Below are 13702 nucleotides of genomic sequence, written 5' to 3'. Positions count from 1 at the left end.
TTTTTTTTTTTTTCTTTTGATTTGTATTGTTTCTTTGAAAGGAGGCATTTTCGGAGAAATGAAGCTAGAAAGACCATACTTTGGACAAATCTAAGTACCGGCGTGAATGCATGTCCCCCAGCCTGTTCTGATTTGCCTTTAGGATATAAACTTTCTTACTATGTACCAATTCTGAAACGGATATTGTCCATTACATGTCCAGCCAGGTCTAGTATGCACCTCTAACAGTCACACTGTCGAGTGAAGTTAGCGACTTAACCTGATTCGTGGAACATGATCTGGAACCCAAGATGATGATATACCCACTATGAACTCATACGATCCGCCAATGAAAGTTTACAAATTCAGTTGCAATCAATTTGATTTCAATGTGTCAAACCAGGCTAGCACGTATTCGGGTTGATATCATGGCAGCTGGACCGTGCACGGGTCGTAGGATACCCTCTCATAGGAATTTGCCTGGCCCTTGCCGCATAACGACTGCCCGGTTAGCTCAATCGGTAGAGCGTGTGGCTGTAAGTTACCATTGCATCCAGCAATCAGTCGATCTCCCACTAATTCCTTCTCAGTTTATAAAATGCACACCTCAAGGTTGCGAGTTCGAGCCTCGCATCGGGCGAGTGTCTTTTTTTTTTTCTTTCCAGGGCTGTGGGTCCTGATCGAACATCATATCCAATCACAACGGTGCGCGTCTACAATTACCAAGTCGCGGTTAGTATGCATTGCATCCTTTTATCAAAACCGGACTTTCTGCATGGCTAGTCCACTACTAACAGTCAGCCTACATGCCATTGACCAATAGTTTTGCGACACGGGCCCTTTAAATGCCGATCGGAGAAAAGCCATATCACATGAGAGCAGTTACTCAATGACGCTGATCTTCCATATAAACCTGCCTCTACCTGAATCTCCACTGTAGCTAGAACACTCGCCACAACAACCCATTCCACGCATTGTTCGCTCTTACTCCCACCCACACCCGTACCCAACCTCAACACCATCCCACCATGCACTACCCATCTCTATCTCTCCTCACTCTCCTCTTAACCCTCTCCCCCCTCCCCATCAACGCCCAAGACGACGGCGACGGCGCCAACGGATCCGGAACCCCCGGCGGCGCAATCGGCGCCACGGTCTGCTTGGGAGCAACCCCCGAAGTCAACCATCTCCCATATCCCGGTGATTGCACCAAGTTTATCGTCTGCGACCTGAGCGATGGTGTCTCGACTATCTATACCTGTGACGAGGGGCTGTACTTTAGTGTGGAGGTTCAGACTTGTACCTGGCCGGAGGACTCGGGTTGCGTTCAGTTGTGATGCTGCGGGTATGTTTGGTGGCTAATGTTGGGGTTGAAGTGTTTGTTGTAGCTGATGGTGAGCAGGTTTGGCGGAGTGCGTCCTATTGAGTGATGGAGTGTCTGGGGATCGGTTATGATGGGTGATTTTACGGCTGTGCCATCGGATTGGATTAATCATTATCTACCATGATTGTCCAATAGATAATCATGAATTGGAAGCATAACGAGGCTCTAAAAGTAATACACTGAGCTTGTTTAACCACGGATCCGTTTTAAATCATTGACTTATAGAGCTGCGCCTGTGTGAATATTTCTTCTACCAACTGGAACACGCCTCGTGTTCCTGTAGCAATATCTAGCAAAGTTCAACTATACAAATAAGCTTAAACTTGTGCAACCATACCATCCTCCTTCAGATTGAAGCCGGTTGGAAGATGGAGATCGCAAACTCGGCGGCTATTTGTCCCACCAAAAGAGATGTTAAAGGGGCTTAATTGATCTTCAAAACTCACTTGAAGATTCTAATCCGAACGGGCCTATCTCTGGGCGCCTAAACTATGGTTGCACGAACACTAAAATCGGCAATCCACAGCCGGCTATGCGTTTGTCTGGGGTAGCAGCAGCGGCTACAAAAAGGCAAAGGATGTCTGCTAAGTTGACACAATACAAGCTAGTCTGAAAATCATCCGTCTTTGAGTCTGGGGGCTGTAGATTGAAGATAGCCTTTGAAATTAACACTGCACGATCGAAGTACTTACATGACACCCAATATTTAGCGAGGTATCACGGAATTACGGATATTGTTCTGTCGACAGATACGGGTTTTATTTGTGGTGTTTCACCGGAATCTATTTATCTTGCTTGTTCACGTCAACAAGGCGACTGTTGTTGGGGCTATTGTTTTTGTTGCAACTGTATATGAGAATGGAAGATTTTACGATTTAATCAGGAAAGCGGAAGATGTTCAATCGTGAGGCAAGGGTTGATTGGATAATCCCACCTCAATAAGGGTCCGTCTTTACACGAAGTGAACGACACCAACCAGGACCGATGTCATGCCAAATGACCCACTAGATTCTGGGTTTCGGATTCTTTATGGGCACCTTCAATGCAATCATTGTTCCTATCAGTCGTCCGAAACCTATTCGCGATATTTACCCATACTGTATTCGTGTCTCGAACATACCATACATAGGTAATCTGTGGTCCTAGCTTTGGACCCTAAGTACGAAGGGATCAGGCATGGTATCCTGTGTCAAGGTATGACTACCAACAGACACAGCAGATTGATGGCCTTTATCTCTTTCGCTTGTACGACCAGATAGTAAGATCGGCCTTTCGAGGGAGGCGTAGTGTCTGTTCGGGCAGAAGAGACCGCATCCACAAACATCACTTGGCGATCTTTTCAACTTGGTATAGAAAGTCCAGAAAGATGCCAGACAGGCAACCATGATGGCTATACACACAGTTAGAGCATTGTACCGTAAACTGGTGCATGGGCATATTACTCACCGACACAGATCTCAACAGCGTTCCACATGATGAGCCATGCGGGGTTCAAGATGCCGGCTCCTGATACGCTGAGCAATAATCGCACTAGGGCGATGATAATAATGAACGCAGTCAAGGCTGATCCCGATCAATGCCAACTTCTTAGTTAGACATATCCGAACCCTCCACATGATATTTCCGGAGAGAATGATGACTGGCATGAAGCGACTCGGTCAGTCAATCCCAGCTGGCAAGAAATTCCATATCCTCCCAAAAGCAGAGTACACGTACTAGCTGCGTCCGATATGATGTCCATGGTCGTCGCGACCTTCAGACTCACTCGTTCATACCAGACTGAATAAGGACTCTGGCAGAGCTCTGTAAGCCCCAGGGTTAGCACTATCCTACGCCAGTAACGAGGGCAAGTATATATGGAAACAGACCAACACTATCCTCCAGCGAGCTCATCTCACACGCATAGTCGAGGACGCCCAAGGTCCCTCCATAGCAGGCGATGACAAATGCCAGAACCGCCCACCAGAGGATCCGCTGCGCGCGATACCGGTTTCCCAGCTTACGGAAGAAAAAGACAAAGGACAGTTTGATCAGCCACAAGCTGGAGTAGGAGATTAGATAACCTGCGAGCTGCCCCCGAAGGTACCGTTTTTCGATCCACGCAATGTTTTGGGGGATACTCGACGGATTGGTAGTGCTTGTACCTAGAGCAATCACTTCAAACATTTGCTCGTAGGTGGCGGACCAGACTATTCCATTACCCAGATACAATAGCCACGCTGCTAGCACTAAGACATCCGCGCTGCTCAATTGGCGGTTCAGGCAAGATTCGAGGGAGATCTGGATGAGGACAAAGAAGGTGGATATGGTAAGACAGACCCAGAGGACTGTCTGAAAAGATCGTTAGCTGGTCAACGTGCCTGAGCCGCTCTGAGGAGATATGGCATGGTACGGAAGCTCACCATGAATGTGACCTCGTCAATATAGGTGTTCGCCATGGCGTGAAGACCTTAGTAATGGATAAGAACTATTAACATATCTCTAAAACGCGCCGAATGAAAAGAAATGGAAGAGCCATCCGAATATACCCCGTGGGCAACATGGCCAGATCCCACATCTCCCTTCTAATTTGGTGCGCCTGCATCGGCCGAGGGGAGGGTGCATGGAGGCTATTCTCGCCACACAAGCAAAAGCAAGCGGTGACCCGTCCTACATGTTGAGACATCGGACCCCTGCTCGCAGGCACGCAGGCAGGCTGATGGATCGGCTGCTGTGTTTGGGCTTTGTAAGTCGGGTAATTTTGAAAACCGAACTTCCCCGATGGTAAATTACCGCTTGCGTGCAAGCGCTAACGACGCACCACACCGCACACCGCGCACAAGCATTCAGGGGCTATGGGGGAGGGCAAGCTTGTTTGTCCTAGTTGGGCTTGGCATCGATGTAATCTGCATGTTGGGATCACAGAAGGAGGGATCTGGCGTACGCCTACCTCCATAGTGAATGTCATCCGTGGGTGCTTATCCGATAAAGAAACAGGTTAAATCAGGCAGGCCGTCGCAAGAATAGAAACTATGCATGGGACATGACATTGATACTAGCCATTGAGTCTTATATGTACGGTCATGGAGATGGCAGCTCCTGGGAGGACAACAGCGGCAATCTGTGGGACACCTACTGGGGATCGCGGAACACCACCGAGCACCAAGAACCGGACCAGTTAAGTACTTACTACTCGGGCCTTGCAGAGCAAACAACGCCCACCAATCACAGGCCCCAGATGAGAGGCGCGTCGCGGCTAGTACAGTCCAATCGGCCCGAAGTAGATGGTCCGAAGTCTATCGCCTTTGGTCTTGAAAGCCCTCCGGCGGCGCAGCTCGGCATCGAGGCGCAGACGCCCAATTTAGACCCGGGTTAACAGAAGCCCTTGAAGCGCCAGATCGGATATGTTGGAGGCATGTCACGTCCGCGCCTGTCAACCCTCCTGTACGAGGCCTAGCCCGGCACAATCCATCTCCTTTTACCTGTCGTCACCCACTGGACCAACTTTGTGGGGTTTTCGGTGTTAGTGCGGGGCTTAAGGCGTGAGAGTCCATCAAAACTTTAGCATAGATCACAAGTCATCAAAGTTAGTACAGAGTATATTACACCAAATCTCTCCCGACTAACTAATGCCAAAAATCTATAGACACAATATGATTCACCGACAAGAATTCGGATACAGAAGCCCCATCAACTTATCTTAGAGCTCCGATGATGCTGACTGGAACCACCGAATCAGTAAGTCCCATGTTAGATCGATACAACATCGGATATATATATGCGGGCAGCGACCAGACAAAGAATGCGCTCACCCAAAGGAATCCAATGAATCGTTCTCCCCACGAAGCCGATCGACTGGGAGAAAGGCCCCGCAGCGCGGAGTAAATACCGACGACCAAGTCCTCCACGAGAATTCCCACGGCTTGAGTGCAGAAAAATTGCACAGCTCCCGACCTCGAGATAGAAATGCCAGCAGATAGATCAATGAGAAGGTGCATGACAGCCGATGCTGCAAATACCATCAGCGTCTGGGCATATTGGCAGGCCGGTGTTCGCGGTAGAAATCCCAAGACATCTTGAACCACAAACCGGGCAATGGCGCGGAATTTGTGAGTATTGCATTGGTGCCAGACGCGACTATAACCATTTTCAGTTCATAGATCTCATGACTATCTCGATCTTGACTCGGACGCAAAGGAGCTTTGAGATGAACGTACCTCCATACCCTCCGCAGACTATAAGCATCCGATAGTGATCCGTAGAACGAAGGCCAGTCTTGCGGCTCACTGAACCCGGAAAGCACGCCGGTAAATGCAAACAGGTTGTAGAACCCCCCCTGGCTGCACACAAGCCCAATAGCAGCCGAAAGAGTGGAAAAGAGCCGAATGACCACCTCTTCCGCAGTGACTTCCGATAAGCGCCGGAATATCGGTACCCGAGATGCAACGAGAACACGAGATCCCACCTCGGGATCGCCCATGGAGCCAAGTACATCGAGGCCCACGTAGCTGAGGAGCACAATTCTGGCAGCTCGAAGAAGAAAAGCGGCTCGACCTTTGCTGTAAGAAGGATAGATGTTGCGCACTTGGTCTGGGGTTCCAATGCATCGCGCATTGATTGATGCCCAGATGCCAAAACGTAGTCGGACCGGAATCGTATCCTGGTGGTTGGCTGTTGGGAACTCCCATCGCGTGAGCAGGCCGATATCGACAAAATGAACCAGGAGCATCACAGAGTAGCCGCCCGCGAGGCTGGCCCAGGGAGTGCGAACGAAGTATTCCAGTGCCGTTGAGATACAGTGGCAAGTGCAAAGCGCAACGATGAGCAGCGCGCCGGGCCTGAAAGCCGACCGAGCCGGGGTAAAGCCGATGGTGGTCACCACGATGGCGGTTTGAAGCCCAATCGAAGACAGAGGGTTGAGAGACATTCTGGCTTAGGCTGCAGCTGACACGATGACCGACGAGTAAAGCAGGATGAAAGGCGGATGGGGGCAGCAATGACGGACATTGTGAATGAAAAGTGGGAAGCAAAAGACACAGTTCAGAAAAAGAAAAGAGGCAACCGTGTAGTCTCACTAGTCTCTGCTAATCTAGATATCAATCAAGGAAGTACCCCTGCCAGCTGAATAGCGTCGATCAGCGCAGCTGACAGGTGGTTGATGGTAAATGGGCGCATGTCGCGGTACGATCAATACCGTTGCGCCGATCCAGCCCCCGTAATTTTCAAATTCCCCCCAACACCGCTGACTGTCCTGACAACGACCCATTCACGACCAGGCCTACGAAATAGTCACTGTATGCTTCTGTGGGGAATTAGCGCCCCGCAAGGTCCTCACTATACGCTGTCTCTCTCTGTAACACATATCTGTCAATCCACCCACCTACCCATGGTCCATAGAGACGTCTGGGTGTAAACAAAGCCAAATCAAGCATCCCCCCTTCTAATTAGGTCCAATGCAGGACCTCCCGTCCACAGTCTCATGTGTATGCCGCCCGAAACAGAATATGCCAGATAGTAGTCACAGCCAGTCCGCTTCGCTGGGGTGTTCTTGTGACTCTCGTTATCCGGAGCAACACCGAAGCCTGCAGCCAACCGCAAACCCTACCTCTCTTGCCTCGATGATTGGAGACTGGATGATGGCAAGTTTCAGTATTGGGTGTAAGTCGCGTATTGGGAGCACATAAACACAGCCTTGTGAGTAGCCTGTTGCGTGTCCAGCAAACATCATGCATTCCGGGGAGACACCCCTCACAAGGCACCAATCAGTTTTGCCAGGCCCAACCCCTTCAGCGCGCCGTGGAGGCGGAGAACATCGGTGCGGCTCACTCGCGTGTATGGTTTAGAGAAGACATAGGTACAGTGACCTCGTGATGGGGGTATAAATAAGCTTCCATTGATCGGGGTAGTACTACTAGAGCCTGTCGATAATATCTTAGGCTACGCATTATAAGCACAGGATAACGAAGAAGAAAGAAACTTATGTTCCTGGATTTGATTCGAGATGCCCTTCAGGGCGTGTGTCAGCTGTCATATACATGGGGTTGGGGTTATATCCTGATCACCTTGTGGGTTGTTTGGCGGGTGGTCAAGGTGCTGGGGATTTATAGGAGACGGCCGGTGCGGATCATCTCTCCTTACATATTTTCTACCCGGGTTGCACTTTTAGTCTTCATTTCCTCTCCAATTGATGCGAAGAATGCTGATAGCTAATTTTCTAAAAAGCTCAATACGTATATAGGAGGCACGCCCGTCCTACTTCTCGGAAAATGGTTCACCAGCCTTGAATTCGTGATTGACGGGGCGGGAATGATCTCGGACATCTATCGAAGGGTAAAAAGTCCCTCGCCTTCATTGCCACACATACTGACACAATCCCAGATAAGGAGCGACAGATCTTTCGCCATCCCTGCCTTGAGCGAGTACCAGGTTCTCGTCTCTTCTGAGAAGTTAATCCGAGAACTCAGTCAGAGCCCGGAAAGTATCCTTTCGTTCCATGCCGCTATGGAACAGGTGCGTGGACGAGCCCCGGGGAATGATTGGAAGCTCACAGTTGACATAGAGGATCAAGCACAAGTACACTCTGTTTGGATTTGAACATAATAATGTAGATCCGAACAATGACGTTCCCAAGCGGGTGCTGAAGGTACTGCTTCGCATGAAGTTGCCTCAAATTCAGGGGAAATTGCAGCTGGTGCTTCGGGAAACGCTCCCTCAGCAGCTGACGGGCAGAGACTCGGCTGGTGGGCCTTTCTTGTCTGACCGGTGGTATTGCTGCTGATTCTGAAAATATCAGGCTGGAGTCGAGTAAGCGCATTCACACTGGCTAAGCATGTCATTACACGGCTCAACAATCATGTTCTTCTTGGATCAGAACTGGGTAAGTTTGATACAGCCATTGTCATATTGATATGGAAAATAAAGAGATGTTAGGCAGTGACCGCGAGCTGGAACGTGCTGTCCATCAATACCTGAAAGATGCCGTGGTCACCATGGAATTATGTCGCCATCTGCCATCTGTTTTGGTTCCGTACGTGCTGCCCTGCCCCTTTCTTCGCACCATATTCATGCGACCATAGCCTGATAGCACCATTCATGATGGGTTGGAGTGGAGCGATGCATCGTATTGCTCGTGCTATCAGTACGGAGATCGAGAGGCGAATCACCGAGGGCCAGAATCCACTGGGTATTGCTTCAAAACGGGTTCGTCTAGAGAAAACCATCCTCCTCCATCCCCTCGGGACTAACACGCTCGGTCATCAAGCGTGACTGCATCCAATGGGTGATAGAGTCTTCCCAGACCTCTGCGCAACAGACAGTACTCAGAATTACCCAACAGATATTTGGTATTTTGTTTGCTTCCGCGCACCAAATGTCCATGGTCAGCAATCATCCACTTCCGGAGGCATCATAATATTGACTCGCAATGAAGGCTCTCGTGTACGCCATATTTGACTTATGCCTCCATCCCGAATATATCGAATCACTCCGCAAAGAGATCGAGTATGGACGCAGCATAACAGACTCGGAGGATTACTTGGATCATCTACCTCTTCTAGATGGCTTTTTGCGCGAGTCTGCCAGGCTAAATGCGCTAGATGCACGTGAGTTTCTCTCTCATCAGATACATCTACCCCCTCACGACCTCCTCACAAGATCTATATTAAATGGTGGCAGTGACCGTCCAGCGAATGACATTAACCCCATATACCTTTTCCGACGGAACATACGTCCCAGCTGGGAATCTCGTGGCTATTCCCCAGGCGGCAGTCATGCAGGATTCCCGGTACTACGCCGACCCGACAGAATTTAACCCGTACCGCTTTATGGCGGTCGATGAGAGAGATGGGTCCATGAGAGCGTTTCCGAAGTATACGGATATCCGCTGGAATTTTCCGTACTGGGGATCGGCGAAACGGGCTTGGTGAGTCAAGCTATTCTTTGATGGATGGCCCGCTGATAGGTGTACAGCCCCGGACGATGGTATGTCTCGAGGACGCTGAAGCTGGTCCTTGCCCATCTGATCATGGAGTATGATATCAAGCTGTCGGATCTTGGTGCACCAAGAAGCTTTGTATGGACTACAGCGATTGTGCCTCGGACTAGTACGATGATAACGTTGAGGGAAAGAGCTGGCTCGTCATGAACATAGTATATGATCTCGACGATCAGGATTGAGTTATTCTGAGCGGACAATAATCAATCATCATCCAGCTACCTTGTAGAGTACACCGTGGAGTGGACTTCATTGTGGGCAGTCACACCTTACTACGCTCCGGTCTGTGGTCGATGCAGAGATATATAGTAAAGGGTTGATTCGCGAAAACTCAGCAGTTGAGACTATAGCATAAACCGCCCTAGTTTCTCCACCATGTACACCTTTATCTCCCAAGCATAGTAGCAACAGAAAGGTATGACGTAGCACGTAAAGTCCGTGAGCACAAGGCATCTCCACTACCATACCCACTAAACAACCATCCCATCCCATCCACAAATGAAATCTCCCTACGTACCAAACCCCCCGCTTAGTTCGAAGCCCGAGGCTCGGCATATCACCATCCCACCACACCACAATCACCGAGTGAGACCCTGACCCACCAACAGGGCCAGGATAGCTCAGGCCAAGAGACAAAGCATCCACATGGCGCAGATTAACCGCGACGCCAAGTAGCCAAGAAAGTACACAAGGCTGCAGGGCACAGCACAGCCCCTACCGGACTGATCCTTTGATGATCGCCAAGGTGGGGGGGATAGGGCGTCTATGTAGAGGGTTGAGTGATAAATTGACGACCGTTCTGCCGTCTCTCTCGAGGTCTCGATGACATGTTTTCGGTCGCGTGAGACTGTGGATCTGAGTATGTTGTACTCTTTTTGTGTACTGGTATTGACATGAGCTAACTTATTCCTTCGCAGAACAGTTTCATACGAACCATGACCTCTCAACCCAAACCAGACACCTACTCTACGGGCCCGGCCCTCGAATCCAAACCAGCTACCAACCCAGGCTATGTCCTACCCACCGAATTACATTGGGTCAATTGGTCGTGGCGACGGAGTCTGGTCTATTGTTTGATTGGAATGCTGATTGGGGGTGCGGTGGGGGCAGTTGTGGGGGTGATTGTTCGATTTGCTTGATGCCTGAGGCCTATACTAGAGATGTGATGGAAGATGTTACTGTGGACTTGGTTTGCTTTGATGCGTGTGTTGTTATACCCTTGATATTTATATGGCTATTGTATTCTGGCCTAGGTTTTCGGTTGATCTCCTGGATGAATTGACGACCACTGCGACCCGAGTATGTGTTCTTGGATGGTCTCTGATTGTGGTAAAGCTTGCTTTTGAGGATGAGTTATAATAATCGATTTTAACAGCACGAACCTACTTTCTGTTTATTATAATAGAAAAGAGGAGATAACAAAGGGAAAGAGTGCGGTTAAAGGATGCAAGTAAACCTCATATCTATCAACGGGAACCCCCTCCGGCCCCCCCCCAAACATTCACCATGTCATTCGTACCGAGATTCAAAAACAGACCCACCCCCAACCCCAGACACTGAATCGGATTGTCCACTCAAAATACAAGGATATACTTTCCTAGGACTAGGTACTACTTAATACAGACCCCCACAAACCAGGCAGTGACAAAGCATGACGTCCCCATGCCGTAGGCGGCCAAACTCAATTGCAACCCTACATCATCTTCAAATCCAGGAACATGTACCATTACATATACCCCAACTTAAGCCTCCTCCCCCCCTCCCACAAACATTCTCTACTCAGAGTAAGATTAAAATAAACATGCCCCATCCCACCACAACCGACCTCCTCATCATCGGCGCCGGCCCAGCAGGCCTCATGGCCGCCGCCTGGGCCACACAATACGACATGACGACGCGCATCATCGACAAACGACCGGGCCGCACACCCACGGGCCACGCGGACGGATTACAAAGTCGGAGTTTGGAGATCTTGGAGAGTTTTGGGATGGTGGATGCGATTTTACGGAGGGGGGTGGCGCATGCGGAGATGTGTTTTTGGGTGGGTATTTTTTTTTCTTTCTTTTTTCTTTTCTTCGGCTTGCGGGGATGGTGCTTAGAAGGGTGCGGGGTATGGAGCTAATAAGGGACAGGGCAGGAATAAAGAATCCGCGGGCATTGAGAGGGAGAAGAGGAGTCGGGCGAGGCTGAAAGACGGGGAGAGGTTTGGGATGGTGTTGTTGAATCAGGGGTTGGTGGAGCAGGCGTTTTTGGATCATTTGGGGGAGGTGAAGGTGGAGTATGGGAAACGGGCGGAGAGGTTGGTGTTTTTGGAGAATGAGGAGTATCCGGTTGAGGTTGGGGTGAGGAAAGATTGGACGGATGGTATGTGATGTTGAGGTTTTACGGTCGGAGATGGCTGATTGTGCAGTTAGGGGCCGATGGTGTCTGTGATGATTTGGAGATCATTCGGGCACGATATATTATCGGTTGCGACGGTGCACATAGCTGGACGCGAGAGCAGTTGAAGGTGCCGGTTCGTGCCGGCTCGGGGGATTCCACGTGGGGGGTGATTGATATTGCGCCCATTAGTGATTTTCGTGAGTATCGTCGGAATGATTGGATGTATAGATGGCTAATGCTGTCCAAGCGGACATTCGTCAATCCTGCGCCATACATTCCGGAGACTATGGGAGTATCATGACCGCGCCCAGGGAGAACCGGCTGGTCCGGTTTTATACCTATCCAAAAGGCGATGGAAAACTGAATGTCGAGGGAAGAGATCAGTCGGAAGTTTCTCGGGATGATTTGGTCGAAGCCATACAGAAGGCGATGCGGCCGTACAAACTGACGTATAAGCACTGCGACTGGTGGTCGATTTACAAGGTGAGCTTGTCCATACTATGCAATCTGGTGACTGACATGTTGCAGATAGGCCAGCGTTTGGTTGAAACATATAGACCCCATGATAGGTAGGTGTACCCTACTGGCATCATGCCCATGCTGATTCACGCAGAGTTTTCCTTGCTGGCGATGCAGCACACACCCACTCCCCCAAGGCGGGACAAGGGATGAACGTATCGATGCAAGATACATACAACCTGGTATGGAAGCTAGGATCCGTCATCACCGGGACAGCTGCGCCGAGGATCTTGGACACCTATAACTTAGAACGACGGCCCGTTGGCGAGAAGCTGCTGAGGCTGGACACCGAGCTGGTCGAAGCATACGAGCAAGACACGACCACCACCGAAGGAGTCGAGCGGGTCCGGAACCAGTACGTCGATTTCATGACGGGCGTAGGCATCGCCTATGGCCCGAATGATCTGATTTCTGGCAAAAGTGGCGAGGGATCTGTAGCCCGGAATATCAGAGTGGGAGTGCGTCTGGCATCCTATCCTGTTGTAGCCCAGGCCGACGGGGTGTGTATGCAGCTGGCGGGGAGATTCACCAGCAATGGAGCTTGGAGGCTGTTGGTGTTTCCTGGTGACTTGCGTGGATCGCGGAACTGGGGCCGTCTCTGTGACTTTGCGGCCAGATTCAACAAGCAGCCTCATCTGTCATCGTTGCACACGGATCAGAGATTCGGCAGGTGTCGTTGTCTCGAGAGCATTTTGGTGCATGCCAGCCCGAGAGCATCGATCAATCTCTTGGATCTTCCGGATATGTTTCACCCGTTCGATGAAACATGGGGCTGGGATTACTCGAGGGTCTTTGCTGATGATGGATCGGACGGTGATGATTTGGGCCACACATATGACAGATATGGTATCCAACAAAAATTTGGGGCATTGGTACTCTGTCGTCCAGATCAGCATGTGGCGTGGATGGGTAGCCTGGAGGAGGTAGAAGCACTAGAAGAGTACTTTGCTCGAATACGCTAAATGATTAACCCAGTAGCATCAGGAAAAAAACGCAGTTTGCCATAGATTAATCAGCATTCACATCAAAAAGTCAATAAATCAAATGTGCGACCGATAAACCTGGTGTCATTGCAAGGCACGTGAGCAGTATCGCATCATGGATTGATGGTCAGCTAACATTAGAAGCTTTCGAGGTGGCAACTGTCAGCCCATCGATAATCTGCATGACGGCAAAAAGCCCCTGCCAATCAAAAGCTATGGGGTCCCATGCATCATGGAACGTTCGATCCGGCTTCCGACCCAGTCAAAGGCATTGGTGCAACCAGGATCGGCGGTTGCTTGGAAGGGCACGGACCGAGTGAAGTCATGGTGATGCTCGGGGCTGATGTCATGATGGTCAACCCCAAGTCGGGGAATTTATGACTCCAATTCGCGGTTAGCCACGGGCGACCTGATTGATCAATTGGGGGTGATGCCGATCAGGGTCCATTTTCTAGGAAGTGTGGCATTGGATACATACAGTGT

General features: G+C 50.1%; 5 protein-coding genes and 1 non-coding gene across 6 annotated transcripts; 4 read left to right on the top strand and 2 right to left on the bottom strand.

Annotated features, from left to right (window-relative positions):
• Positions 1-482: 482 nt before the first annotated feature.
• Positions 483-619, top strand: BO80DRAFT_t51. Its single transcript has one exon. It is a non-coding gene; the product is annotated as a tRNA-Tyr (tRNA).
• A 308-nt stretch (positions 620-927) lies between these two features.
• BO80DRAFT_461627 (chitin binding peritrophin-A domain-containing protein) lies at positions 928-1575 on the top strand. The gene is made up of 2 exons (XM_025722456.1): positions 928-1324; positions 1382-1575. The coding sequence occupies exon 1, from the start codon at positions 1008-1010 to the stop codon at positions 1314-1316; it is 309 nt and encodes a 102-aa protein (XP_025578868.1). The 5' UTR covers positions 928-1007; the 3' UTR covers positions 1317-1324; positions 1382-1575.
• A 1226-nt stretch (positions 1576-2801) lies between these two features.
• Positions 2802-3801, bottom strand: BO80DRAFT_441416 (uncharacterized protein; the record flags this gene model as incomplete). Its single annotated transcript, XM_025721187.1, has 4 exons — positions 2802-2869; positions 3080-3166; positions 3232-3694; positions 3766-3801. The coding sequence occupies 4 exons, from the start codon at positions 3799-3801 to the stop codon at positions 2802-2804; spliced, it is 654 nt and encodes a 217-aa protein (XP_025578867.1).
• A 1192-nt stretch (positions 3802-4993) lies between these two features.
• BO80DRAFT_421824 (wax synthase family protein) lies at positions 4994-6326 on the bottom strand. The gene is made up of 2 exons (XM_025718695.1): positions 5560-6326; positions 4994-5479 (listed from the first exon to the last, which is right to left on the bottom strand). The coding sequence occupies exons 1-2, from the start codon at positions 6267-6269 to the stop codon at positions 5038-5040; spliced, it is 1152 nt and encodes a 383-aa protein (XP_025578866.1). The 5' UTR covers positions 6270-6326; the 3' UTR covers positions 4994-5037.
• A 1017-nt stretch (positions 6327-7343) lies between these two features.
• Positions 7344-9485, top strand: BO80DRAFT_482891 (cytochrome P450; the record flags this gene model as incomplete). The annotated part of the gene is made up of 11 exons (XM_025723421.1): positions 7344-7361; positions 7565-7672; positions 7721-7852; positions 7902-8082; positions 8136-8219; positions 8264-8369; positions 8419-8542; positions 8604-8720; positions 8772-8943; positions 9017-9263; positions 9311-9485. The coding sequence occupies 11 exons, from the start codon at positions 7344-7346 to the stop codon at positions 9483-9485; spliced, it is 1464 nt and encodes a 487-aa protein (XP_025578865.1).
• A 1651-nt stretch (positions 9486-11136) lies between these two features.
• On the top strand, positions 11137-13198 carry BO80DRAFT_490786 (uncharacterized protein; the record flags this gene model as incomplete). The annotated part of the gene is made up of 6 exons (XM_025723657.1): positions 11137-11376; positions 11468-11699; positions 11750-11914; positions 11965-12200; positions 12246-12286; positions 12331-13198. The coding sequence occupies 6 exons, from the start codon at positions 11137-11139 to the stop codon at positions 13196-13198; spliced, it is 1782 nt and encodes a 593-aa protein (XP_025578864.1).
• Between the last annotated feature and the right edge of the window lie 504 nt (positions 13199-13702).

This window comes from Aspergillus ibericus (assembly GCF_003184845.1).
Source record: "Aspergillus ibericus CBS 121593 unplaced genomic scaffold BO80scaffold_5, whole genome shotgun sequence".
Taxonomy (NCBI): domain Eukaryota; kingdom Fungi; phylum Ascomycota; class Eurotiomycetes; order Eurotiales; family Aspergillaceae; genus Aspergillus; species Aspergillus ibericus.
The sequence above is the reverse complement of the archived record's forward strand: the minus strand, read 5'-3'. Positions and strand labels throughout refer to the sequence as shown.

What these genes read in the sequence shown, in the direction of transcription:
- BO80DRAFT_461627 (XM_025722456.1), top strand. Translation starts at nt 1,008, where the DNA reads ATGCACTACCCATCTCTATCTCTCCTCACTCTCCTCTTAACCCTCTCC.
- BO80DRAFT_421824 (XM_025718695.1), bottom strand. Translation starts at nt 6,269, where the DNA reads ATGTCTCTCAACCCTCTGTCTTCGATTGGGCTTCAAACCGCCATCGTG. An exon ending in AGTCTGCGGAGGGTATGGAG is followed by an intron (nt 5,480 to 5,559) that starts GTACGTTCATCT and finishes AAATGGTTATAG; the next exon opens with TCGCGTCTGGCACCAATGCA.